The sequence below is a fragment of the Dendropsophus ebraccatus genome, chromosome 4 (genome assembly GCF_027789765.1).
Source record: "Dendropsophus ebraccatus isolate aDenEbr1 chromosome 4, aDenEbr1.pat, whole genome shotgun sequence".
In the NCBI taxonomy this organism is placed as follows: Eukaryota; Metazoa; Chordata; class Amphibia; order Anura; family Hylidae; genus Dendropsophus; species Dendropsophus ebraccatus.
Window position 1 is genome coordinate 21,499,853 of NC_091457.1, and position 26,613 is coordinate 21,526,465.

Here is a 26,613-nt window from a genome sequence, read left to right on the forward strand (position 1 = left end):
GGGCCGAGCAGCCCCCCTCCCGTAATCTAGTAACCATAGATTTAAATATCTTGTGTCAAGAAGATATTATTGTTACTTAGAAGAAAGACATCCAGATCCCTTTTAAGATCGTTCAAAGAATTAACCATAACAATATCATCTGGCCTCCCCGCTTTTACAGTAAAGAATCCTTTTCCAAATAGATTAAGAAAATCTATTTATTCTACAGTAGAAATTCCATAAACCTTCGGCTACTCACAGCATTTACATTCCTACATATTAAAGGGATTAGAGATGAGCGAATATACAGTACGGACAAAGCAAAGTGCTTCGTCCCTATCTGTATTCCGCTCATCGGGCTTTGAAGTGTGCTCCACTCCCTGCCTCTCCTTCCCAGGTGCTGGGAAAGATCAATCCCGTCCTGGGAATCTTCTCCCAGTTTCCCAGGAAAGGATCCATGTTTTTTCCAGCACCTGGGAAGGAGTGGCACGGAGCGGAGCACACTTTAAAGCGCCGCAGCCTGATGAGCGGAGTACAGATAGGGACGAAAAAGGGATACTCCGGTGAATTTTTTTTCCTTTCAAATCAACTGGGGATAGAAAGTGTCAGAGATTTTAAATTCCCCTCCTATCTGAAAATCTGTGGTCTTTCAGCTGCTGTATGTCCTGCAGGAAGTGGTGTATTCTTTCCAGTCTTATTCAGTGCTCTCTGCTGCCACCTCTGTCCGTGTCAGGAACTGTCCAAAGCAGGAGCAAATCCCCATAGAAAACCTGCACTGCTCTCCAGACTGAAAATAATACACCACTTCCTGCAGGACATACAGCAGCTGATAAGTATTAGAAGACTGGAGATTTTTAAATAGAAGTTATTTACAAATCTCTGGCACTTTCTGGCATACATGCTGGTGTTAAATTATAAGTCCAAAATACTAGTTCTCAAAATGTATATCTATACAATACATATATTTAATAATAATAATAATTATTATTATTATTATTTTTCCCAATGAGAGACAGATACTGAGACATGTTTTTGTTCTTTTACTATTTTCTGATTATAATTTTTTTAATGTAATTTTTTTTTTTAAATGATTATGGGGCAGCCATCTTGCCTGAGCTATTTTTAACCAAATTTACAGATGCTCTTCTGACCCTCTTCTTTCTACAGGTCTATTGAAGGCTGAAAGTCAGAGTCTCCAATGCATGGCATTAGATAGGCATTGGAGACCCTGACTTCCAGCCTCCTGAGCTGTAGAGCTGAAGAGGTCACGTGGGCGCCAGCGGGATCCGTAGCAGCGCCGTAGCTCAATGAGATGGGCACTGTATTACTACAGTCTGCCTAGTACAGACTCTGGGTTGCCACGACAATGGACTGGCTCCCTACATTAGGGCCATTTAAAATTTGAATACCCCTATGAGCAACAGGTCATCCTTTTCATCCATAACAGAAAGTATACAGGATTTACTGTATTTGGGTCTTGAATCTATGAGTTCTGACATCTGGGGTCTGAAACTTTGTGGTACGGGGTATAATGTCTGGAGTCTAACATAGCTTTGGGGTTGAATGTTTATGTTCTGAATTAATTTTTATATATGGGGTCTGCAATAATTCGGGGGTCTGACGTCTGGAGAGTGGATTAGTCGTGGGGTCTGGCCTCGCTGTTTGACAGTGATTTTGATATATGGGGTCTGACATAGTTTTGAGGTCCAGCGTCCATGGGTCTGAGCTAGTAATAATCTTGGGGTCTGATCTGAATCTTGGATCTGACATGTAAAATAATTGTGAGATTTGATGTCTGGGGTCTCAATAAATTTAGCTTTCAGTTGTTTCAAGAAGTTGTACAAAGGCTAAAAGGTTGCTAAAGCTTGGTGCATAAGTGGTCACCTGAAAATGTATTACTAAATAGCCGGCAGTGTTAGATAAGTCTTGGGGAAAGGACACACAGACTTTCATTTAGCTATCAGCTGTTTTATGATGTATTGAAATGCCAAAACTTTGGTCTGGGGAGATCAGAGCTGTGAAGTGTCTGGGTCACACCCCCATGGCACATAGTAAATAAAAGATAATCTGTGCATTATTTTCCTAAAACCTGTTAAACACTGTCTGAATTTCCAGGGAACAGATTCCCTTTTAACATACTTAAAGGAGAAGTCCAGTGAAAATTTTTATTGAAGTATTGTATTGCCCCCCAAAAGTTATACAAATGACCAATATACACTTATTATGGGAAATGCTTATAAAGTGCCTTTTTTCCCTGCACTTACTACTGCATCAAGGCTTCACTTCCTGGATAAAATGGTGATGTCACTTCCTGGATAACATGGTGATGTCACTTCCTGGATAACATGGTGATGTCACTTCCTGGATAACATGGAGATGTCACTTCCTAGATAAAAATAGTGATGTCACTTCCTGGATAACATGGTGATGTCAAACTCCCAGAGCTGTGCGGGCTGTGGCTGCTGGAGAGGATGATAGCAGGGGGACACTGAGGGACACAGGGCACTGGAAGGACACTGAGCATCCCTCTACCATCATCCTCTCCAGCAGCCACAGCCCGCACAGCTCTGGGAGTTGGGTCGTGACATCACCATTTTATCCAGGAAGTGACATCACCATGTTATCCAGGAAGTGAAGCCTTGATGCAGTAGTAAGTGCAGAGAAAAAAGCACTTTATAAGCATTTCCCATAATAGGTGTATATTGATAATTTGCATAACTTATGGTGGGCAATACAATACTTTAATAACATTTTTCAACGGACTTCTGCTTTATGCGCCTTATACAGGGACTGATTATTGACCAGGAGCGTTGGAAGAGACACTCCTTCGGCCAATAAGCGGCCCGTGTTAAAAGAGAAGTCTGATGTTTTTTAAAATCCGGCAGCGGGGAATATGATTACAAGTAGGAACTTACTTCTCCCCGTGCCTGCAGTGAGTGACGGGACCGGCCTCAGGACCCCTGCCGGCCCGGAAGGCATTTTCCCCCGAGTTGTGATGACGTCATGACTCGGGGGAAATGCCTGTCCTGGATGATGGACTGGCCGCTAAGCCAATCAATGACTGGAGTGGTGTCCTGCTACAGTCACTGACTTGCTGAGCGGTCAGACCATGAGCCGAGTCGTGATGTGTACACCCCAGAGATCTCGGAGCCCAGCAGGGGTCCTGGAGCTGGTCTCACCGCCCTCTGTTGACACGAAGAGAGGTAAGTTTGTACTTGTAATCAAATTACCCCCTGCCGACTCCTTAATTTAAAAAAAAAACCCGGACTCCTTTAAAGTGACAGGGATCAGCCGAGAAAAGGGAAAACGCCTGATCGCCAGCTGATCACATCTTTTTGAGTGGCTTCAAAATTTATTGTGGTCAGCCGTACATCATGCTGTGTAAACAAAAGTTATGTGGCTGATTAACGATCTCAAACGACCGCTATTGCGAAAGACCTGAAAACGTTCACTCATTTCCATGGAACGATAATCGTTACTTATGATCCTATTTGCGATCGTTTTTTTCTTCGCTATTGCGTTCGTATCTACTGCGAACGACCGAACGACGTCTTATTCAATGCGAACGATTTGCGAACGTTTTGCGAACGAGCAACGATAAAAATAGGTCCAGGTCTTATAAAGCGATCAACGATTTCTCGTTCGGTTGTTAATCGTTAACTGCATTTCAACCGAACGATTATCGTTGAGATTCGAACGATTATCTGAACGATAATCGTCCGGTTGAATAGGGCCCTAAGAATAGACTTCTTGTGATCTGGAAACTGGCAGCATTGATATTTACATATTGTGTTTGTGAAAAAAAACAGCTTTAATCCTCAGTAGCAGTGTCAGAGAGGTGGGGCTGTGCACTGTCTATGCCCGCCCTGCTTTCTGACTACCGATGTGTCTTTAGACCGCCACAGTCTCCTTCAGAATGATTGACAGCCACATTGTAATCTTGTGCAGCCACAGCATTGGCCAGACAATGGGGCGGGTACAAACAATCTCACAGATCCCCCTCTCTGACACTGTTGCCAAGGATTAAAGCTGCTTTTTTCACAAAGACGCCAGATCAGAGAAGAAAGATAAAGGTATATGTGCAATGGTTGCTCAATGGGTATCTGTAAACTGGCAGCATGAATAAATGCATATGGTGCTGTCAGTTTCCCTTTAATTCTCCATATTCTGGGCTTAGGAGTCCAATGGGCGGCCCTAATTAATGACTGAGATATCTATGTATATCGGGAAGTAAGAATTTTAGTCGATCTCTCCCTACAAAACTATGTATCTATCTTCTCAACCCCTCCTTTATAACATGATGGCTACATTTTCACAGTGACCGCTTCCCCTTTAAATGACCAAATAGCAAAGTCACATGATAAGGTCTTTTTGCATGACAAATCATGTCCTACATAGTACAGAAAGCTACCTACTAATTTTTTTTAATCATGTGACTTGGATAAAATGTTATTATTTTCATGGGTACCATGGCGTATGGGTTCTGACCACCCATATTTAGGGGTTGTGACCACCCATAGTTACGGGTTCTGACCACCCATAGTTACGGGTTCTGACCACCCATAGTTCCTGGTTGTGACCACCCATAGTTCCTGGTTGTGACCACCCATAGTTACGGGCTCTGATCACCCATAGTTACGGGCTCTGATCACCCATAGTTACGGGTTCTGACCACCCATAGTTACGGGTTCTGACCACCCATAGTTACGGGTTCTGACCACCCATAGTTACGGGTTCTGACCACCCATAGTTACGGGTTCTGACCACCCATAGTTACGGGCTCTGATCACCCATCATAGTTACGGGCTCTGATCACCCATAGTTACGGGCTCTGATCACCCATCATAGTTACGGGTTCTGACCACCCATAGTTCTCGGCCTGAGTCAGTGTAATTTATCTGGCAAAGAAAACTTCCTATTGCATTGTCAAGGATATATGAGCAATACAGAGCCAGGGCTACCTGCCAAGAGAAACATTATGTAATACATTAAGTATAGCCCACGCTCAGCATATATTGAAGAATAGGAAGCATAGAAAGTGAAGTGCAGCAATAATAACAGCCTGACTAATATTAATACAGAAGACCGCAACTAGGCGCACCTGTTAGATTGAATGCTAAGAGAAAACTACTTTGGCGGTCCGTGTCCTCATCATTTCTCTCAGCCGCCGCTACTTTTTTTTTCAGATGAGATAATTGGAGAGTTGTTAATTAGGTCACATGGCAAGAAAAGCTAATTAGAGAGCTTCAAAAATAGGAAGTTAATTAGGGTGGAAATGAATAACTTGTGACAGCTGAGGTCATAGTTCTGTACAGAAACGCGTGGGACATGAATCTCCCACCCCCGGGCACCTTTTGATTACTTACATATAGATATGGTCAGATATCAGAATGTGGACGTCATGTCTGGTACGTAAACTTTATAATGGTCCTATCCTCCCTGATAGAAGTATGGGACTCCATGTACCGAGCTTTATACCTCTATATACCCCTATAAAAAGTCAGAGGCATATGGAGGTACTGTAGAAGCCATGTGCACTTTTTTTTGGAGAAGTCAGAGAGTTATACATAAATTAACTATATATAAAGAGTTGTAAACCCCATAAAATATTGAAAAAGTACAGGAGAGCACTGAGAGGATGGATCAAAGAGCAAAATGTATATAGTAAGGTATTACACTAATAGTTACACTCACCACATTACTGGTACCCCAAAATCCAGAGATGCCCTCTAGAACAAATCCGGGGAAAATCCAAGCAAAAAAAAAAAATTAAGAATGCATGAATTCTTTTGGGATATTTCCCCCCCCCATGCCTATTCTTAAGAGCCCAGAAGTAAAATAAGCATACAATGGATAAAGAAAGATTTTATTAATAAAGGATTCAATTATTCATACAGTATGTTAAAAAAACATTCATTGTAAAATGCATAAAAAAAATTTAAAAACTGCAACATTGACAAGATCAACGCGTTTTGAGAACACTTTCAAAAAGAAAAAGGAAAAATGCGTATATAGGCTATGTTCACACTACGTAAAAGTGCGCGCCCGCATCAGAACCTCCCACAGCACACAATGAAGCAAGCGGCCGGAGCCATAAAGATTATCCGGCCGGTACTGCAGTACTGGCCGGGATGATCTGTGCAGAGACCTGCTGTTCGCACATTGTGTGAACATAGCCATAAAGTGTATATTGAGCGTATATTACATATGCTTTTTTTTCTTTATTGTGTGCTTGTCTTACCCCTTTCTCCGCTCGCATAAAAGGGGGATAAATACCCTTAAAACACAATGGGCTTGTTTGTGTTGCTTTTAAAAAAAAAATAAAAAAATTTAACAATAAATCTTTTTTTTTTCTTTTTATATTAGTTTTTTTTTACTTCTTCATGCTTGAGAAAGGGGAATAAATGTGTTGATCTGAAAATTGTTTGTTGGAGGACGATGCAAGGGATCAGTATCTGTTTTTCATTAAAAGGGTTCTCCAGGATATTTCCCTACCTAGCCATGGTGCCGTGGCTGTGGGGGACATGACAGTTGTGTATACTTACCAGTCCCGCTCCGCCACAGCTGCCAGTTCCTGGGCCGCCCACTTTGCACCCACATGAAATGGCAGGTCAGCACAGTCAGCGGATGTTGTCGGAAGCTGATAACGGCGCAGAGTGGGCCACATTTAGGAACAGACAGCTATGGTGGAGCATGACAGGTAAGTATATATTACTGTCATGTTCCTGGTATGGCTTATTAAGAAATTATCCTGGCAACCTCTATATATGTCTCTGGATATTGGGGTGCGTTCGGCATTTGACATGAGTGTTACTATAGACTATCCGACTTCCTATAGAAGTATTGTTCTTTAGGAAAGCATCAGCGCGTACTAAAACAAATGGGCGGAAGTGCGTCCTCTGTTAGAAGCTCCATGCATGGAGTCTTTTATTAGCGTTAATAGAAAGTACATGGTGGGCACTTCTTTTTCTCCTTAGAAGTCACAAGTTCATTTTGATGGGACATCTTTCTAAATATCCAGTTATTGATCCGTGACCCGGATAAAGATATTGATAGAATTTGTTAACCTATGACGACATTTGACTTAAGCCATAGATAACCCCCTTCCTGTTAATACCAATAATATTAGATCTAATACTTCTTACACGTACAGGCCTGTACTCAGCTACCCACTTACAAGAACACTTTAGGAATTTAAGAGGACCCTTTTATGTTACATGAAGGTCAACGCGTTCCAGACTAGAATGTGTAACATGCTTTTCCTGCTTGTCCGGTTAAATATTTAGCAGCGTGCTTAGGAGGACGTATTATTTTTACATTTGACCGGAGTCTTTCTTGGAAATATTTTAAAAATGTAATTGGATTTTTACAACTTTTCACTCTATCACTATTCTCAGCTTGTGTTTCCCGGAGGTGGTCAAGAGCCAAAAACAGCTGAGCTGGCTGGTTTACATAATGTGCATAACTCCCATTGACACCATTGTGGGAACAGTGCACCACTATGCGGTTTATGCAACAACCATTGAGAGTCAATGGGAGTTACGCACATGGGGGATTTATCAAGACCAGCGTACTTATACGCTGGCCTTAAATTAGGCCCCGCCCCCTTAACTCGGCCTCTGGCTGGCTGTGCGCCCGAACCAGCGCCTTGCGCACCAAATCTGTACCTGCTTCCACAAGGTGTAGATTTGGATCATGAATGACACCTACTAGCCACACCCCCTCCCCGCTTTGCCACGCCTCCCCCTCGAGCCCCCCTTGCCCACCCGACGAACGAGTGGGGGATACATTTTGCTTAATATGTGCTTTATTCGATGCATATTTTAAATTACATGTTTATATTGATTAAATGGGGTTATCTGCTTTGGTACAAATTAAATGGACACTGTCACTTTAAAAAATTTAACATGTCATAAAGACATGAGAAAAGTTATGATTAGTTGGGTGTCTGACTGATCTAGAATGCATATGAAAAAAAGATAGTGATTTGGGCAGATGTCGCTATGTGTAATAGAGACAACGATCAACTGAGGAGCCAATAATTGGCTGATCGATGTCTTTCAACTTCTTTTACAATCACCAACCACCAGCCACACATTGCTGCGTTTAATAGTGATGTGCGGCCAACGGCTGATGAGAGGGTAAAGTAAATAATAAAGACATATACTTACCTGCTCCCCTGCTGTGCTCCTACCTTGTTTCTGTGATTCCCCACTTATCACAGCTGCCTCCAATGCTTCTGAACCTGTCTCTGAAGTGACAGGCTGCACAGCCAATCACTGACTGTGACGTGGTTCAGTCTCAGCCAGTGATTGGCTGAGCTGCCTGTCGCTTCAAAGACGGGACCAGAAGTGTGAGCTGCAGCTGCAGTGACCAGGGAATGCTACAGACAAGGTGGAGGACTCCGGGGGAACATGGGCAGGTAAGAACATCCTAATCATTTTACACCATTAGGCCCTGTTCACACAACTTATTGTTTACATAAGTCACGTCCGTTGTTGCAATTCGCAACAACGGCCGTGATTAATGCAAAAGATACGTTCTATGTGAATAAATGGAAATTCCGGCCAGAGTGTATACACATAAAGGGGGATATATAATAAGTCCGGCGTTTTCTGTGCCACACTTAAAAATGTCCCCACAGCTCCGACCGTACGGAGATTTATGTAGAGGCGGACTGCCTAATACATGAATGCCGCGCGCGCCAGGGCGCGAGGCAGGAAACCTACACCAGCTCAGAGCTGGAGTGGGTTTCCTGCTTATTTTTACGCCAAAAGAATGATGAATGAAGCGGACATTGAGTCCGCGACCCCACCCCCCTCCCCGCTCCCCTGGCGTATCGGTTGGAAATGGGCCTGATGCGAATAATTTATCCGCAAAACGGCCATTTGCAAATAAATTTATTTGCATCGGGCCCATTTCCCACAAAAAATACGCATTTTCACGTTGATACATCTCCCCCATGGTATACACTCTGGCCGGGACTCCAACCGGTAGTTCGGAAAACTGACATGTCAGTTTTGTGCGGCCGCTATTCATTGAATAGCGGCCGTACAGACATGTCAGTTCACACATGTCAGCTCCGGCCGCACTCTCCATTGGATTCTATGGTAAATGAAGATCATCCAGGATGATATTCTCTGACACCGGCCGTTTTGTGACACGGAACGGTTGGTGGTCTCATACGCCATGTGAACATGGCCTTAGGGTGTATTCACATGTAACGAATTCATAGCGGATTTCACACTGCGAGTTTCAAAGCAAATCCACGGCAATATTCGGTATCATTATAGTCTATGGCAGGCCATTCTCGCAGCAGATTTTCATTCTGCTGCGAGAATGTATTATGCCATAGACTTGCAAAAATTAACTACTCCCGACACCATGCTTACCTGTCCGCGTTCCACCAGCACACTCGCACTTGCTTCTCTGGATCCAACTCAGTGATGGCCTGCTCAGCCAATCACTGGATGCGGCAGGACAGCGCAGTGATTGGCTGACTGGGCTGTCAGTGTGCGGTGACCCTGAGAAGCATGTGGTGGACTGTGGACAGGTAAGCACGGTGTCAGGAGCTAAGTAGTTAATTTTTACAGGTGTATAGCATGATAATTTTTTAGGCGGAATTTTAATCCGCTGCGGAAATGGAGTGCCATAGACTTCAATTTAAAAAACTTTCAGCGTTAAATTCCCTGCAAATGTTGTACGTGTAAACGCACCCGCAAAACAAGGGCTATACGGGTATCCTGCACAATAATCGAGCCGTATAATGGGTTCTGTAGGCAAGTCCCAATCTCACACGTTTACCCAAGATATCGGGGCCTGTAATACGTCCCTTAACCTTCTCTGGTCACAGAATTATATGCAACTGAACACTGTGGGAGGACAGAATATTATCTTATGCCATATCATCTCATAGGAGTCTAGATGACTCCGGGCCTTCTCAAAAACACGGTGAGGGTCAGTCTAACATATATTCCATCATTTACATTCAGAGTATATTAGTATGTCTTTGTTACCTGGAAAGCATACAGAAAGCTTATGTGGTCTTCTAGGAGACTTTTGTCTCCAGCCTAATGCAGTTATGTCTGTGTAACTCAGGATTGATACATCACAATGTCAGAAAGCAATGATCATGGCTTCAGCCATTGCATTAGTCACTAATTGCAGGAATATTACATGGACAGTAGGGGGCGCTGAGGATGATATTGGCTATAGACCAGAGCAGACAACAGCCTCTCCCTTAGGCCTCTAGAACAGAAATGATCTTACCAAACCAATGACAGAGCGGCCAGTTAATGTTTGTATAATAGTTATTAATTAAAATGTTATCAAACATTAATATTATAAAGCTCACACAATCCTTTGTTTTCTATGTGTAATTCAATAATATTTGTATTATTGTACAATAGCTAAAAAGATTCTGTATGATAAAGGGGCACTCTCAAGCCTTTCACCCACCCACGCTAGACCCGGAAGTGTGGTGCATTATACTCACTGCATCTCATGTCGATCCCCGTCCGCCATCTTTGGACAATGACGTAGTCTTCGGGAGGCCGGCCGAACCGCTCCATCCGTCCCTCATGCCGGCCCCCCTCTGCCACTTCATATGTTGGCTGAGCACGGTTATGCTCAGCCAATCGCAGCTGAGCTGCTGATGACACGGCAGAGGGGTCCGGCATAAGGGACGGATGGAGCGGTCCGGCCGGCCTCCCGAAGACTACGTCATTGTCCAAAGATGGCGGACGGGGGTCGACACGAGATGCGGTAAGTATAATGCACCACACTTCTAGGTCTAGCGTGGGTGGGGGGAAACACGGGGAAGGGGGCCATTCACATACATAACATACATTACAAAGTTGTATAACTTTGTAATGTGTGTTATTTTGTGAATAATTGTTTAGCGCCGCACTACCCCTTTAACTCCTTACTTTATGTGCAGCGCTCTGGAATTAAGGGCACTTTAAAACATAAATAATAATAATAATAATAATAATAATAATAATAATAAAGCAGGAGCAAAACCTAATTTAGCTCTTACAAGTAGTTGTTGGTGCTGGCATAAAATAATAAGAAACAGATTCTCAATGTAAATTAGAAGGTTGAGTTTCTAAGGAGCATTTCTATTTCATGGCCTCTGTAATCATAGAACATAGACAAAGCAGATGTAATATTACATTGGGACTCAGAGAATACAAATAATAGTATTACATTACCTTTCATTTATGAAACGGAAAAAGTAACTTTCCTTAAAGTGTACCTCAGATTATAAGCAACTTTCCATACATCAGTAGGACTCGTGATATATCTTGGTGCTTCATTCCTACTTTCCGCACGCTGCCTGTCCTATAACACGGGGGGGACCACCACTCCTATTACACAGAGTGGCGAGCAGCAGACTGTCTCTGTAGCGATGTCGGCTGACTGTTGCCTTTCAATATGTGCTATCACCAAAGAAGAAAAGGAGTGTGATAAGGTAACACAGCCCCTTTGCTGCCACCAATGGCTGTCTGGAGCTGCAGGGCTGCTCAAACCCTGGTTCTGGAACAGTTACATATAGACATAAAAGGAGGCTATGTATTGCTAGTGCTGCATGCAGCAGTACCGAACCTTCTTTTATGTCTATTCTAATTCATGTTAGCTTTAGAATAAACATTAGACTTAGCCATATATAACTGTTCCAGGGCCAGGGTTTGAGCAGCCCTGCAGTTACCAATACTAACATTGGTGTCAACATGTGCTGTCCACATCTGCTCCAGTCAATGTGAAAAAAATAATAAATTATTGATCTGCAAGCCACAATATTGTATGCATTGTAGCCATAGCTTTGCTCTTCTTTAAAAGTATCTCCATACTTACCATAATTTTCTATTTTTTCCTAGGCCTATGGCTCAGTTTTGAGCGCACGTCATTCATACTGTAGTCTCCTCCGATAACGTCGCTGCAGTCATGAGTAGCCCACTCTCACCAACGGATTACGACAGCTTGGAAATTCAACAACAATACAACGATATCAATAACAGATGGGATCTGGCCAATGACGATGACTGGGACAATGAAAATAGCTCTGCCCGTCTGTTCGAGAGATCCAGAATTAAAGCACTTGCAGGTGAGTGTGACAACATGTTCAATAAGGTGAGTTCACACATCACAGTCAAATGACTTTTGCAATGAGTTTGACTGTAAAAAACCTTTTACCAAATTTTTGTCAACTCCTCCCCCCCCCCCCCCCCCCCCATAAAACTTTGCACTTTGTCTACTTTTAACAATCTTTACTTGTAAGGCTATGTTCATGGCAGTTGTTTTCAGCAATAGTTTTATATGGAAAATTGACCGAAATTTAATGGCAATTACGGCAAATTCCCTTTTACTACTACAGAAAATATTGTTGTAAGCTAATTGGTCGATTTGTAACATTTTTTAAACTGCAAGAACAATGTTTAATTGTGCCAAAATTTGGCAAAAATACTGTGTATAGCCATGGCCTAAAGCTAGCCATACATCAGCTTCTCAGTCAGAAAATTGCCCCGTGTAATAGGATCCTTACACTATCTGTTGTAAGAGAATTGCAGGGCCATTTAATAGGGAATGGCCCGGCCAAAATCACCAAAAGTTTTCTCTGATGTGTATGGGGGCTATGAGCATGAAATCTAGAAGTGGAGTTTAGGAATTTTGGCTTTCTCACAGGGAATCCCCTAGGTTGTTATGCCAGGACTCTTCTTTATCAACAGCCAATGAAAAGCTGAACAGATGACACCAAGTCACAGTACCAAGTTGGCAGGCTAAAATTACGGGCCTTTTTAAAACGACCCGTAAAATTTTAGGGCCCATTAAATCCTATCTGTACATTCACACCATCCGTGCCGTGATCATTGCCGCGAAACAATAGGACAGGTCGTAGTGTGGATGGACGCACGGATGCCCCCCCCCCGCTACTGTCACCATTCCAATCTCCCCACTCTTGTCTCCTGCTCCCATATTTCCCGCTCTTGTCTCCCCAGCTCCTGTCAACGCTCCCGTCTCTCCCCCGCTCCTGTCACTGCTCCCGTCTCCCACACTCCTGTCTCTCCCCAATTCCTATCTCTCCCACGCTCCTGTCACTGCTCCCCTCTTTCCCTCGCTCCTGTTTCCCCCTTCCCGCTCCTGTCACGGCTCCCGACTCTCTCTCGCTCCTCTCACCTGCTCCCATCTCTTTCACTCCCGTCTCTTCTGCTCCTGTCACCCGCTCCCATCTTCCCCTTTTCTGTCACTGCTCCCATCTCCCCCACTCCTGTCACCTCTCCCCTCTCCTGTCATGACTCCTGTCACCCTCTCTCGTCACCTGCTACCATCTCTTTAGCTCCTGTCACCCACTCCCTTCTCTCACACTCCTGTCACCCGCTACCATCCCTTCTCCGCTCCTGTCACCACTCCCGTCTCTCCCGCTCCTGTCACCCACTCCCGTCTCTCCCGCTCCTGTCACCCACTCCCGTCTCTCCCGCTCCTGTCACCCACTCCCGTCTCTCCCGCTCCTGTCACCCACTCCCGTCTCTCCCGCTCCTGTCACCCACTCCCGTCTCTCCCGCTCCTGTCACCCACTCCCGTCTCTCCCGCTCCTGTCACCCACTCCCGTCTCTCCCGCTCCTGTCATCCACTCCCGTCTCTCCCGCTCCTGTCATCCACTCCCGTCTCTCCCGCTCCTGTCACCCACTCCCGTCTCTCCCGCTCCTGTCACCCACTCCCGTCTCTCCCGCTCCTGTCATCCACTCCCGTCTCTCCCGCTCAGGGCAGGCAGCAAACAATTAAATATAAGTAAATATGTAATCTGCCGCTTTATTCACATGGGGGACAATGGACCACCATTCTAATACTCCCCCCACTTTATGTATACTTAGGATAACTCCTTTAACACATCCTGTGTTTTTTCTGTCCGGAATTTGAGCGCCTTTGTATATTTTAAAGTAATGTGAAGAGTTAAGTCTTTCTCTGGGACCGACTTGCACGTGTGCGGGCTGATTTCTCACTTTAATTAAATGTGTTTGCTAAGTATTCCAATAATAGCACTTTTCTTTGTCAAAATCCTACAATGTTTCCATGGAGACCTATTCAAATTGCCCCCTGTTCTTTAGCAAACATTCTCCACAATATAGGGTTTAACGCCTTGTTACCAAAACAACCAATTGCTTATTAGTTTCGATCACATAAAGGAATATTTAACGGCGGTGACGTCATATAGACGACGTATAACGTATTAAGTGTAATAGCTTGTACGCCTCATTGAGTCACAACAATTTAGGACTTAAAGCGTAACTGTCATATTTTTTTTATTGCAGAAATCAGTAGTATTAGCCAAAAAAGCCTCCTTCTGTACTCAAGAAGCAATTTCCCAGCCTCCCCCCTGACTTCTTATCTGTGCATTATCAGGCAAACACGTCTTCATTACAGAGAAGCCAGTGAAGACGGGCTCTGCTCTCTCCATTCTATCCTTATGGAGGGGGGAGGGGCCGAGGGAGATGAGGGAGCAGGAAGAGGTGACATGAAGGTCAGCTGTTTGTAGACGCTCTGGGCACCTAAAACGCTGGATTCAGGGGTCAGAAAGGTCAGTGCTTATCTATGAACTTACTGAGAGAAGATTGCAGGGTGTTGTGCTGTGCAGGACTGCTCCGTGCTCACTCACTCCTAACAGCCCCTCCCCTCTCCATAGCCACATAATGGACACAGAAATCCTGCTTCTTCTGAAGTGAGGGGGGAGGCTGGGAGATTGCTTTTTCAGTCTAGAAGGAAACTCTTTTGGTTTATAAAACCTATTACAGAGTTTCTTAAAATCGCTTGATCTGTTGATATTTAATATTTTCAAAAAAATGGCCCTGAAATGACAGTTACGCTTTAAGGATTATTTTCTACCTGTATGCTTAATGGCCTCTTATACAGAGGGGGTGGAAAAGTAATGACATCCTTTCTAAGAAGATAATCCATGCAGAATCGGTAACGGAGTCCCCTAATAGTCATGGTTCTTAGTATGGTTCTCTCTATATTCAGGAGATGAACTTATTAGGTCCCTCTAAGCTACAGGGCCTAGATGTGACCACAATCTTGGCACTTCTTACAGATACCCTGCCACCTCCCATGGATAGATGATCCCAACCAGAACCATCTGAGGACGAGGCCCTTCTGTAGGGCAGGTATAGGGGTGTCACTCTGGCCAGTCACACATTGGGTTGGTGACCATATGAAGGCCAGCTACAACTGCAGCAACGAGATCGCTAATGTAATATAGCACTAAAACGTGTTGCGTTAATACATTTTTTTTATTTTTTTTGGAAACTTGAGTAAAAAGTACATCTAAGAGAAGCATGTCGTTGCGTGCTTCACGCTCCAGCTCGCTGCTCAATCAGTCTTGTAGCAGGAGACGAACTCCATTGTAAGTCTGTGGAGCTCATTTGCTGAAAGAAGTTGAATCAAGTAGCTAGAGAGGGAGTGAAGGACTTTCGCAAGCTACATATAGTGATCAGTGGGGGTCTTTGCAATTTAAAGTGAAAATAAGGGGCCTTGTACATGGGTCAATTATCGGCAAGGAACGCTTCTTAGGGCCCTATTACACGGGACGAATATCGTGTAAAAAAATGTTATATCGCTCGAATTTAGACAATACTCGTTCTGCGTAATTGCAGGCAACGATCGTAAAATCGTTCGTATGTCGTTGATTTAGATCTGAACCTAAAATCATCGTTAATCGTTCGCTAATTGTTCACTGTAATTCCACATTCGTTCGCTTACGTTCCGCGTTTTTTCACTAATCGTTCAGTGTAATAGCACATTATCCATTGTTTTGCTGGGATCAGAAGGAATAAACAATCATAGTAACGATCGCAATAACCATCATAATAACGATCATATCTAACGATTATCGTTCTGTGTAATACGGTGAACGATTTCAGGTTAACGATAAACAATTTAGTTTGCGATCGTTTATCGTTAGTCGTTTATCTTTAAAAATCGCTTCGTGTAATAGGACCCTTAGGCTAATAATTGTCCCTGTAAAAATGTCAGTGATCAGCCAAGGAGCAGGAAAATGCTTGTCGTGCTAAATTTTACCGCTATTGGTCGCACATCTCCCTGTGTTAACAGGACACGCGCAGCTGACATCAATATATTTAAATGGCCGCACGAACAATACAGTGATCATTCGTGTGGCCCAGGAGCTCGGTTGACTTGTAAAGGCAGTGCAAATGATCAACAATCTCACTGATCAGCACTCCTTTGCTTCTGTAGATGGACCTGCATCGGGCCATGTAAAAGGACCTTTACGTTTTACAGGAACCAATCGGCGCTTGAGGCAGAACTGTGAACTAGTCATCTGGGCGGTGTCCAGGCTGTGACTAGTCACAACTCTCTTCCTGTGTGGGGTTGATTGACAAGCAGAGAGACGTGTTTGTAGCCTCTTTGCCTGTCAATCACCCCAGCAGAGCGCGCTGGTGGGCAGAAAGCTGTAACTAGTCCTGGCCCACACACTGCCAGATGACTGCTCTTTCTCTGCCTCACGTGCTGGAATAAAATATATTTTCCCAGTAACTACACTTCCCGATGAAGACACCACAGATACGGTAAGTAAAAGAGTTAACCTTAAAGGGAATGTATCACCTAGATCTTCTTTTATGCTAATCTGTTTCTATTATGGGACTGTAATTTTTTTTTACATTGTTATGGGGGCTGCCATCTTGCCTGAGCTGTTTTTAACATTAGTGGCATGCTTTACAACAAGCCTCATGGACACAGACGATAATTGAGATGAATGTGAAACATTACTGAGCATATTTTTGACCTTTGAAGAGGTCATTTCACAGTGAGCAGCTGTTGTCTCGTCTACCTACTGGTGTCACATGTTGCTGCAATGCTGTACAGATCATTTTAAAGAAGCCTCCTCTTATCACAGCAAACATAACAGGAAGTCTTAAGGCCCTATTCCATGGAACGATTATCGTTCGTATTCGGCCGATATCGGCCGCTACGGACGATAATCGTCCCGTGAAATAGAGTACAACGATCAGCCGACATCGTTCATGTCGGCTGATCGTTGCAGTCGCTTGTTTTTCAACATGTTGAAAAACAAGCGACTGATAACAGCGATCTGCTGCCGGCGCTCCATTGAATAGGAGCATCGGCAGCAGACGCTGCTATATCCTATGGGCTGCCGATCACCCGGGCAGCCCCCCCGCAGCTCCCCGCCGCCTCCTCCCGCACTCACCCGCTCACTGCAGTCACGCTGTGTAATAGGCCCATTAGCTTCGTTTTAGCCCCAATGGTTAGAATGAAAACTACAAGATCTCAGGATTATTCTATATAAAAATGAAAAGTTAGAAAAAACATCACCAAAACTTCTTCAAAAATATGTTTAACATAAAAACATTATTTAAACACTAGGTCATTTTCTGATGACACATTCCCTTTAAAGGGGTACTCCTGATACATATATTTCTTTTATATGTAGCTAGGGCCGAATTAAAAAAAAAAAAATTATAAAAAAAAACACAAACTCACCTACCTTGGTCAGTGCTCTTTCAAAACAGACCCATCTAGACAGTGACAGCTTGCTCGCCTAAATCAGTGATTGGCTGAGCGTGACATCGCTGTCTCAATGAGTCTTTCTTGGAAGTGGCAAGGACATCGATGGGCAGGAAGCTGGAAGACTTCATAATAAGGTAGGTTATTTTTGTTTCGTTTTTGATTGGTAAGGCAGCCTCATCTGCATATAATAAGATATATCCAGGACACCCCTTTTACTGGTTTCTTTAATTAAATGCTTAGGGCCCTATTACACAGAGCGGTAATCGGCCGAATCAGACCATTTCGGCCAATTATTGCTCCGTGTAATAGAGACAATGATCAGCGGATGGTCGTGTCATTGGCTGATCGTTTATTTAGGTTAAAACCTAAAATAATTGCTGCGTGGAATAGCGATGCACGGCGGGCTACTGTCGATTCCACAAGCACCATACTTTACCTAAGCATGTTGCAGGGCTTTTCCTGCACTCCTTCCTCCCTGTCCCACGCACAGCAGCAGCTTCGAAGCGGCCTGTCTGAGCTGAGAGACTGCTCAGCCAATCACTGGCCGGGACCGCCGCAGCCAGTGACTGGCTGAGCAGTCTGTCAGCTAAAACAGGCCGCTTTGAAGCTGCTGCTGCGCGCAGGTAGGGGAGGAAGGAGCGCAGGAGAAGACCTGCAACATGCTTAGGTAAAGAATTGTGTTTAAACATCGGTAACGATGTCCCTGCAGCCCTCGCTAAATGATTATCGGGCCGTGTAATAGGCCCAGTAAACGAGCGCCGATCTAGCAGATCTGCGCTCATTTACATTATTGAGTGGAATAGGACCCTGACTATAATCCAAGCAACCAACCTGTCTGTGAGGCTCTTTGCATCCTGAGCACCAGACGCACTCGTCATTATTCACACAGTCATGGTTTCTGTTCTATATCAGAAAACTCACGGAGGAGTCCGGTCATCTGTTCACAGGATAACGCAGATGCATAAATCCACATCTCATTCTCTGACGAAGAACATAAACGTTTAGGACCGATATAGTCAAAGTCCTGACTTGAACCAGATGGAGATGCCAAGCTGAACCTGACATAAGTAGTTCATGCCCAAATTTCAATGTGACTCTAATAAGGCAGTAATGCCAAGAGGAGTGGGAAATAATTCAGTGATAAAAAGCGTTTGGCAGCGGCTATCAATGAAAAGTGATGAAACCTGGGTTTGATGGGACTACTTCATTCTTTTTTGATTCTGTATTGCAGGACATGAGACAGCCAAAAGCATTTATGGCTCATCTCATATTCTCTACCTGACTGACCCCACAGTCAGCAGTGTGCTGTAATGGCCCCCTGCTAATTTCAAGTCCTCCTTTCATGGAAAGCATCATTGTAGGTACTTAAAGGGAAACTATCAGCAGGTTAGATGCTGATATGTCCCTATAGAGCATGGGTCTCAAACTCAATTTACCCGGGGGCCGCTGGAGGTAGAGTCTCGGTGAGGCTTGTCCGCATCAGGTTTTCCACAAGAAGGGGACTGGGGGGGTGACACAGGGGACTGGGGGAGCAGAGGGTGACAGAGGGGAGCTGGGGGTCTCTGAGAGGGGACTGGGGGGAGCAGGGAGTGACACAGGGGACTGGGGGTCTCAGAGGGGACTGGGGGAGCTAAGAGGGGACTGGGGGGAGCTGGGCACACACCCCTCCTCCTCCTCCTCTCACCCCCCGCAACAGCGCTCTCCTCTCAGCCGCACATGCAGCTCCTTGATCTCTGGAGGAGGCCGCAGGGGGTGACAGAGGGGAGCTGGGATGGTGACACAGGGGACTGGGGGTGACAAAGGGGACTGCGGGTCTCTGAGAGGGGACTGGGGGGAGCTGGGGGGTCACTGACAGGGGACTGGGGGGAGTGGGGCACACACCCCTCCTCCTCCTCTCACCCCCGGCGCTCTCCTCTCAGCCGCACACTTTCCCTCCCACCACCACCACCGCCGCCGCCCCCCACCTCTCCGTCATCTTCGGGAGGCCGGCCGAACAGCTGCAGCCGCCCCTGATGCCGGCCCCCCTCTGCCGCGTCATCAGCTGCTCAGCCGTGATTGGCTGAGCATAAAGTTAAGCTCAGCCAATCGCGGCAGAGCAGCTGATGACGCGGCAGAGGGGGACCGGCGTCAGGGACGGCTGCAGCAGTTCGGCCGGCCTCCCGAAGGAGAGCACAGCGTCAGGGCCGCACTTACAGGAAAGCTACCATTGAGGTGGGGGCCGCAAACTAGTGTCCCGAGAGCCGCAGTTGGCCTGCGGGCCGCAAGTTTGAGACCCCTGCTATAGAGCATGTGGTGCTGAGGATGAAGGCGAGTTTCTAAGGCAGTTTGGTGCTCTGGCTTATCTAGTACACTGCAATACTGTTATATTGCAGTGTACAGTCATATCTACTATTACTGTCTGCCTATAGCATTCTGTAATAGTAGATCTAACATGGAAGCCATGGACCCCCTGGTTGCACTGGCATCTTATTGGCACCATGTGAATGCTTTGCAGGGGTGCCAATGAGAAACATGACAGAAAGAGCACCAGTAATGTAACCTCCTACATGCCAATGATCCTACTGAAAACATAGCAGCCAACACCCAATGAGCTTTCACCTTCCTTAAAGCGAATGTACCACTGGCACATCGCTTTTGTTTTTACCATGAATAGATTGGCGCTGGCACAGGGATGGCGGTGTCGTGGTCCTTTTTCCAAACCACAGCCTGGTTCCTGCACACAGCACTGGTCTATTACCGAGCACTGGTCTATTCCCGGGCACCAGCACTGAAGGTGGGCCGGCCCGCGCCAGTTGGAGGAGTTCCCCTCTATGACATGGCTCCATTGATTCTAATGTAAAAGCTTCATAGAGGGGTGGGGGTTTCCTCTCACTGGGGGTCAGCCGGCCCGCCTACAGTGCCTCACCCCCGGCCGGTGCCCGGGAATAGACCGACACTGTACGTGGGAACTGGGCCGCGGTTTTGAAAATAGGACCGCGGCACTAGCATCCCCCCTTCAGCGCCAGTCTATCCATGTAAATATCAGAAAAGCGATGTATTGGTGGTACATTCGCTTTAAGTACTTCCCCACCATTACATTGAAGTTTACCAATGCCCCCTTTAGCGTGAAAAGAAGGATCAGGCAGTTGAGATTCAGCTTGCCTGATCCTCCTTTCCTCCTAGATCCTTAATGGAGGGAAAGCATATTGTCACCACATTTTAGAGTCTATATTCTGGCCTTAGGGCCCTATTCCACGGGATGACTATCGTTCGCATAATCGTTAATGATAAACGATCCAAACGACCGCTATTGCAAAAGACCTGAAATCGTTCACCCATTTACATGGAACAATAATCGTTACTTATGATAGTTCTTGCGGTCGTCTTGTCATCGCCATTGCGTTCGTCACTACTGTGAACAACCGAACGACATCTTATTCAATAAATAGGTCCAGGTCTTATTAAACAATCAGCGATTTCTCGTTCGTTCATCGTTAAATGATAATCTAACAATTATCGCTTAAGATTTAAATGACTTAACGATAATCTGAACGATAATAGTCCCGTGGAATAGGGCCCTTACTATGGATATAATGAATAGAACTGTTGGACTAGGACTTTCTACCAATAATAGATAGTAAACAGCTGCTAAAATACAGTCATGTGAATGAGGCCTAAATCAGTCAAGGATGGAGTTCAGTCTCCTATGAAAATATAACATGCTCCACCATCTTAGCAGGTCAGATAGATTACAGAATTATTTTGCCAGCTTATACCCGGTAATTATTGGATAGATGGAAGGGAAACAATACCATGTGATATTCTAATTTTAAAGGGTATGTCGGCTTTGGACAATCTATTCTTGTTATAAGGTTAGAAAGGTTCATCACGGGTTGTCTAGTTGCTGGGACCTCTGGCTTCTTATAATCTGTAGGGAACCAGATGTCACGGTTCAATTTGTTTTTGAGATCAATGGTCTATTTGTGTACAGCATGGCTGTTCTGTATCCTCCAGGGTGAGAATCCCAGTCATTCTCCTCTCACTAATGATGAATAGCCTGACTGTCCCATCTGTATTAACCCCGAATGGACTCGGTTTAAATGTGAAAACGAGTTTTTCAAATCTAAACCAGGCAACCTAAAGGAAATTACAAAGTCTGATATTAGGATGAATGTATCATGTTAGGGTCTACCAAGTTTACGTTCAAAGAAATTTTTATAAAACTGGTAAACATTAAAGAAAAAAAAGATTATAGTTAAAAAGAAAAAATACATAGGCAGGGGAAGCAGTATGAACTGGGGTATCCCCCAAAAAAGAACCTCCCCTGATGTCTATATAATACATTTTAGTATTAGAATTACACTTGAGAAGCTGCCTGTGCCACTAGTGCTGCAGGCACAGCAAAATGTCCATCAATGTGCTGCACTAGTGACACAGACAGCTTCCCCAAGTGTAATGTCAATTCTAATACTAACATGCATTACAAAAAAACATTAGGAGAAGCTCAGGATCACTAACGCTACATGCGCTGCTGCAACTTGTGCAGTTCCTTACACGGCCATTGGTGGCAGCAAAGGGGCTGTGTCATCCTGCTGCCACTCAATGTAAAAAATAAAAGTATTTTTACTATAATAAAGTTAATAAACTTATAAAAAAGTTAAAAAATAAAATTAAAAAATACCTGACATACAGTACTTTAACACCGAGAATTTCCTGTGCACTTTTTTTCCGGACTGAAAAAATATAAAATCCCTCCTCTTTTCCTTCTTCTAAGTCTAGGATCCACAGCTAGTTATAGGTAATAGGAGTTTGGTTATGGTTTGTAGTAGATGGAATGGATTAGTTTAGGCTGAAGTGGGTCTGATAAGGCTAATAACATATATCACAATCTACCAATATATAGATAATACCCTGTCATCTCAGCCATAGTGTCAAAGAGACGTCACCCAGGCTAGACGGAGAAAGCACTTGTATAGTGAAGTGCTCTAGAAGAAGTTCTATTGAACATGTTCAGCCACTCATTAACACTATAATACCCACTTTAAACATGATAAGGGTAGTATCCTCATAGCAGTGCGCTCAGAAGGCAGAACGATCTTGTTAGATGTTTTTGCAGTGCATGCGTGTGTTTTCTGTTAAAGTTACCTATCATTTAAAAATATAAAAAAAAAAAAAAAAAACTAGTATTACACGGGCTGATGGGGGCCCGATAATAACTGTAAACAAGTGTATCTGCTAGATCGGTGCTCATTTACTGGGCCTATTATACAGCCCGATAATCGTTTAACAAGGGCTGCATGGACATTGTTACCGATGTCCTTGCAGCCCTTGCTTAAACTGTATACATTACCTCTCCATGTTGCAGGGCTCCTCTTGCTCTCTGCTTCTCCCAGGGTCCCTCGTGCTCCAGCTTCAGAGCAGTCTGTCTAAGCTGACATGCTGCTCAGCCAGTCACTGGCCGCTGCGGTCCCAGTGTGTGATTGGCTGAGTGGCCTGTCAGCTCAGACAGGCCGCTCTGAAGCAGGAGCACGAGGGACCCAGGGAGAAGCAGAGTGCAAGAGGAGCCCTGCAACATGGATAGGTAATGTATGCACTTTGCATATCGTCAGGCACCGGCCGCGCACCGCTATTACACGTAGTGATGCGTGGCCGGCGCCTAACAATTAGAGGTCCAAACCTATATCAACGATCAGCCAATGATTGTTGTGTTTATTACATGGAGCGATAATCGGCCGGATAGGGCCGATTCAGCCGGTTATCATTCCATGTAATAGTACCCTAACCCTACAGAGTAGTGACAAGATGTTGTTAGTGCTCTCACTGCTGCTATGGAGCCCCCTCCATTGTGCACAGATATTTCTGGGCTGCTTGTCACTAGTACACATAGGGCTTCCTTTACTTTACTTCATTAGCCAGTCTGTCTGCCGAAAATTAACTACACTGTTCCTCAAAGGCAAATTAAAGCTTCCCTTTCATAGTACATAGTCCTCTCTGCTATACCATTATAGTACTGGAGAAAGTAGACTGGACTGAACAGACTGGCAGTGTGCTGGGCTGATGAGTACTAGATATTGGATGTGGAGGGAAAAGAGGTTGCTGATGTACTGGGTTTTTAATGTACTATAAGAGGGGAAATGAAGGAAAAAGCAGCAGGATGATGGCAAGGAAAGGGTTAAGCTTAGCAATGAGCTGCTACTGTTGTTGCTGTTGGAAAGGTAAAGGGGGGCTATCACATCACATCACTGGTAGGTAGTTTAGAACAGCTTTCATAAACTTTATATGAGTGGTCAAAGAAGAAAGGGAAGCTTTCATTTGCCTTTGAGGAACAGTGTAGATCATTTTCAGCAGACTGGCTCATCTTGCAGGTACACAGCCCAGACTTTCTTAGACTCTCTTATGCATGTAGCACATGATAATGCCCCACCCACTTCCTACAATTTGTCCTGACCTAGCTGTTACTGGAGACAGATTTCCTCTGACAACAGGCAGTGGACGGCAGATTGCATAAAAATGAGGCACCTAGTGGCCAGGACTTTAGAACTCTTATTCTGGATGTATGGAGTCATTTTTGGTCAATAAGGTGGTTCACACATATGTTAGGAATGCCATTGGATATCACATGGAGGGGAGGTGTTTAAAATGACAGAGAACATTTAATACATTTTAGAGATGTTTCACCAGTGAGGTTTGGGAAAGTGTTATTTGCAACGTAAACCAAGAGGTGGCTAAGAAGCAAATACTAAATGTTTAGAAACACGTTCACTGGCATCAGACAGATTGCAGCACATATCCGACTGGGTTATATTAATAGATAAATTGAGAAGCACAGAAATAAACCAAGTCTTAGTAACAGAGTTCAATCTTAGAGGATTATTTCTAGGCTTTTATTGATGCAACTATTTTCAGAGCCTGAAAAAATGCAAAGGTTGAGCAGTTTTCAATAGTAGATCCTGTGTGTCAATGCAGAGAAAAATGATTACAAATCATGTGATGGCTTCCTACAAGTGATCTAGTCCGGCAATCCTTTGTGAGCTTAACACTTAAGCTGCCAAATCTCTCTCCTAGGCTGTAATTTGCTACAATGTATCCATGTAATAATCATCATCACTCTGAAATCCAGGACCCAGATGCTGCAAAAAGAAATAAATAAAGCATACTTACCTGCCCTGATCCCCTGCAAACATCCAGTCTCCTGCAGCAGTAATTCACCTTGCCCAGTGATTGGCTGATTCGGCAAATTATTGTAAGCAGGAAGAAGAGTCCATTTGGTTAGTTTGTCCAATTATCCCCCGTTGGTCTTAACCTCAAATTTAACATAGATGTGGGCCCTAGGGGTAGACATGCTATAAATATGACAGATGTGAATAGCCAATTTGTTCCCTTACGATCGTTTTATCTGCTTTGGTCAACCCATTTAGGAAAGTGATGTCTTAAAGCATGCCTGTCATGAAAATAAATTTTAGGTTAGGTTTGCAATACACTTGCTGTTTTCTATGTTTAAATCAATATTATACATACAGCCAAACGGTGGCCCGTGCTCCCTCCGTGCTGATATTTGGTCTTTGCTCTGTTCAAAAAAAAAAAAAAAAAAAAAAAACTTGGAAAAACTTGGGAAGTGCCAGTCCTTTACACGCTCAACCAAGGAAAGACACCTGTCCATCATGCAGGTTGTATATCAACTGAGGGCTACTTATTTTATTAACTCTTGCTCTTTGTTATGCAACAATTCAGTCAGTATAAAGTTACTGTGTGGTTACAGAGGTTTTGGTGCTATGTGATAGGAGAGCCGACCATACAATGCAAGCACCCCAAGGATTTGCGGATGTGCAGCAGCTGTACACATGCGCAGTGAAGGGAGACACCTAGTGGCCATACGTATAATGTTGATTTAAACATAGAAAAGTTGAGTGTATAGCAAAACTGCTTGCAATCACATCCCATGTTGATCTTTTGAAAAAAAAAAAAAAAAAAAATTGTAGTGCCTTTACATGGCATTAGCGACTAGGTTGTGTGAACGATCCCTGTATCCCTGTACTTTTACACAGGACGATTATGGTTGAAATGAGCATTTCTGGCAACACTCATTGCCGATAATCACTATAAAAGGGCCCTGAGCACCCAACATATTGAACTAATTTAATAACCCAAAGCAGCCTTTCACAGTGGAAGAGAATGAGGTTAGTTCTGGGCTCTGTAATCTGTCACCGCACATTGTGCTGAAATCTTCTTATAAAGCTAATTAATACCCCAAATAGCTGGAATATTTCCTGTGGCAGCTTAGAACATTAAAAGCTTCTAATCACAAGAATATAATCCTCATTAAACATCGTTACCTTTCCGTACTCTTCCGCCTTACAGCAAAGCTCTCGTTTGTAGCCATTTTAAAAGCTATATATTACATGATGGCCTGTCCCTTAAAGAAGAGTTTAAACCTATTGTTTAAATTGTTTTATGTTAAAGTGTCACTGTTTAAATTTTTTTTTTTTGCAGAAATCAATAGTCCAGGCGATTTTAAGAAACCTTCCATTCGGATTTATTAGCCGAAAAATGCATTTTTATCATGAAAAAGCAGTTTGAAGCTTTCCCCCGTATTCATGGCTGTATATGGATAGGGGAGGGGTGAAGGGAGATGAGGCAGAAAACAGGACAACAAAGAGTTAATTTACAGCTACATCACCAGGCTATCTTCTCTGAAGTCAGCACTGACCTCTCTGACCTCTGAATACCGGCTTTCACATAGTTCCCACTGTGTAATCCTTCGTTCTCTGCTCTCTGCTGGTGACTAATCTCCCTCCTTCCCTCTCCGTAGAACAGACAGGGCTCGACTGATGTAAAAGAGTCAAGATTTCCTGATAATGAGCAGTGGATGAGAGAGAGAGAGAGGCGGGGGGGGGGCTGGGGAAAGTCTTTTTACATGCAGAAAATGGCATATTTGCCTTATAAACCCAATTACAAAGTTTCTTAAAATAGCCTGAACTATTAAATTCTGGGGAAAAAAAAAAAAAAAAAAAAAAAGGAGGACACTCTAAACTATTTTTTTTTAATCTATATTTAAAAGTAAGCCTACAAACTTGCAGTTTTCAATCTGGCCACTAAGCCTAAAACTAAAGTGAC

The 26,613-nt window shown here is 44.1% G+C and overlaps 1 protein-coding gene across 3 annotated transcripts in view; it reads left to right on the forward strand.

Moving 5' to 3' along the window:
- The window catches only part of SPTBN2 (spectrin beta, non-erythrocytic 2), a 158,252-nt gene that overhangs the window by 57,578 nt on the left and 74,061 nt on the right, over positions 1 to 26,613 (forward strand). For all 3 annotated transcript variants that reach the window (XM_069965239.1, XM_069965241.1, XM_069965238.1), the window contains exon 2: positions 11,859 to 12,085. In XM_069965239.1, the coding sequence (XP_069821340.1) occupies positions 11,926 to 12,085 (160 nt within the window). In that variant the 5' untranslated portion in view covers positions 11,859 to 11,925. The remainder of the gene's footprint in view (positions 1 to 11,858; positions 12,086 to 26,613) is intronic.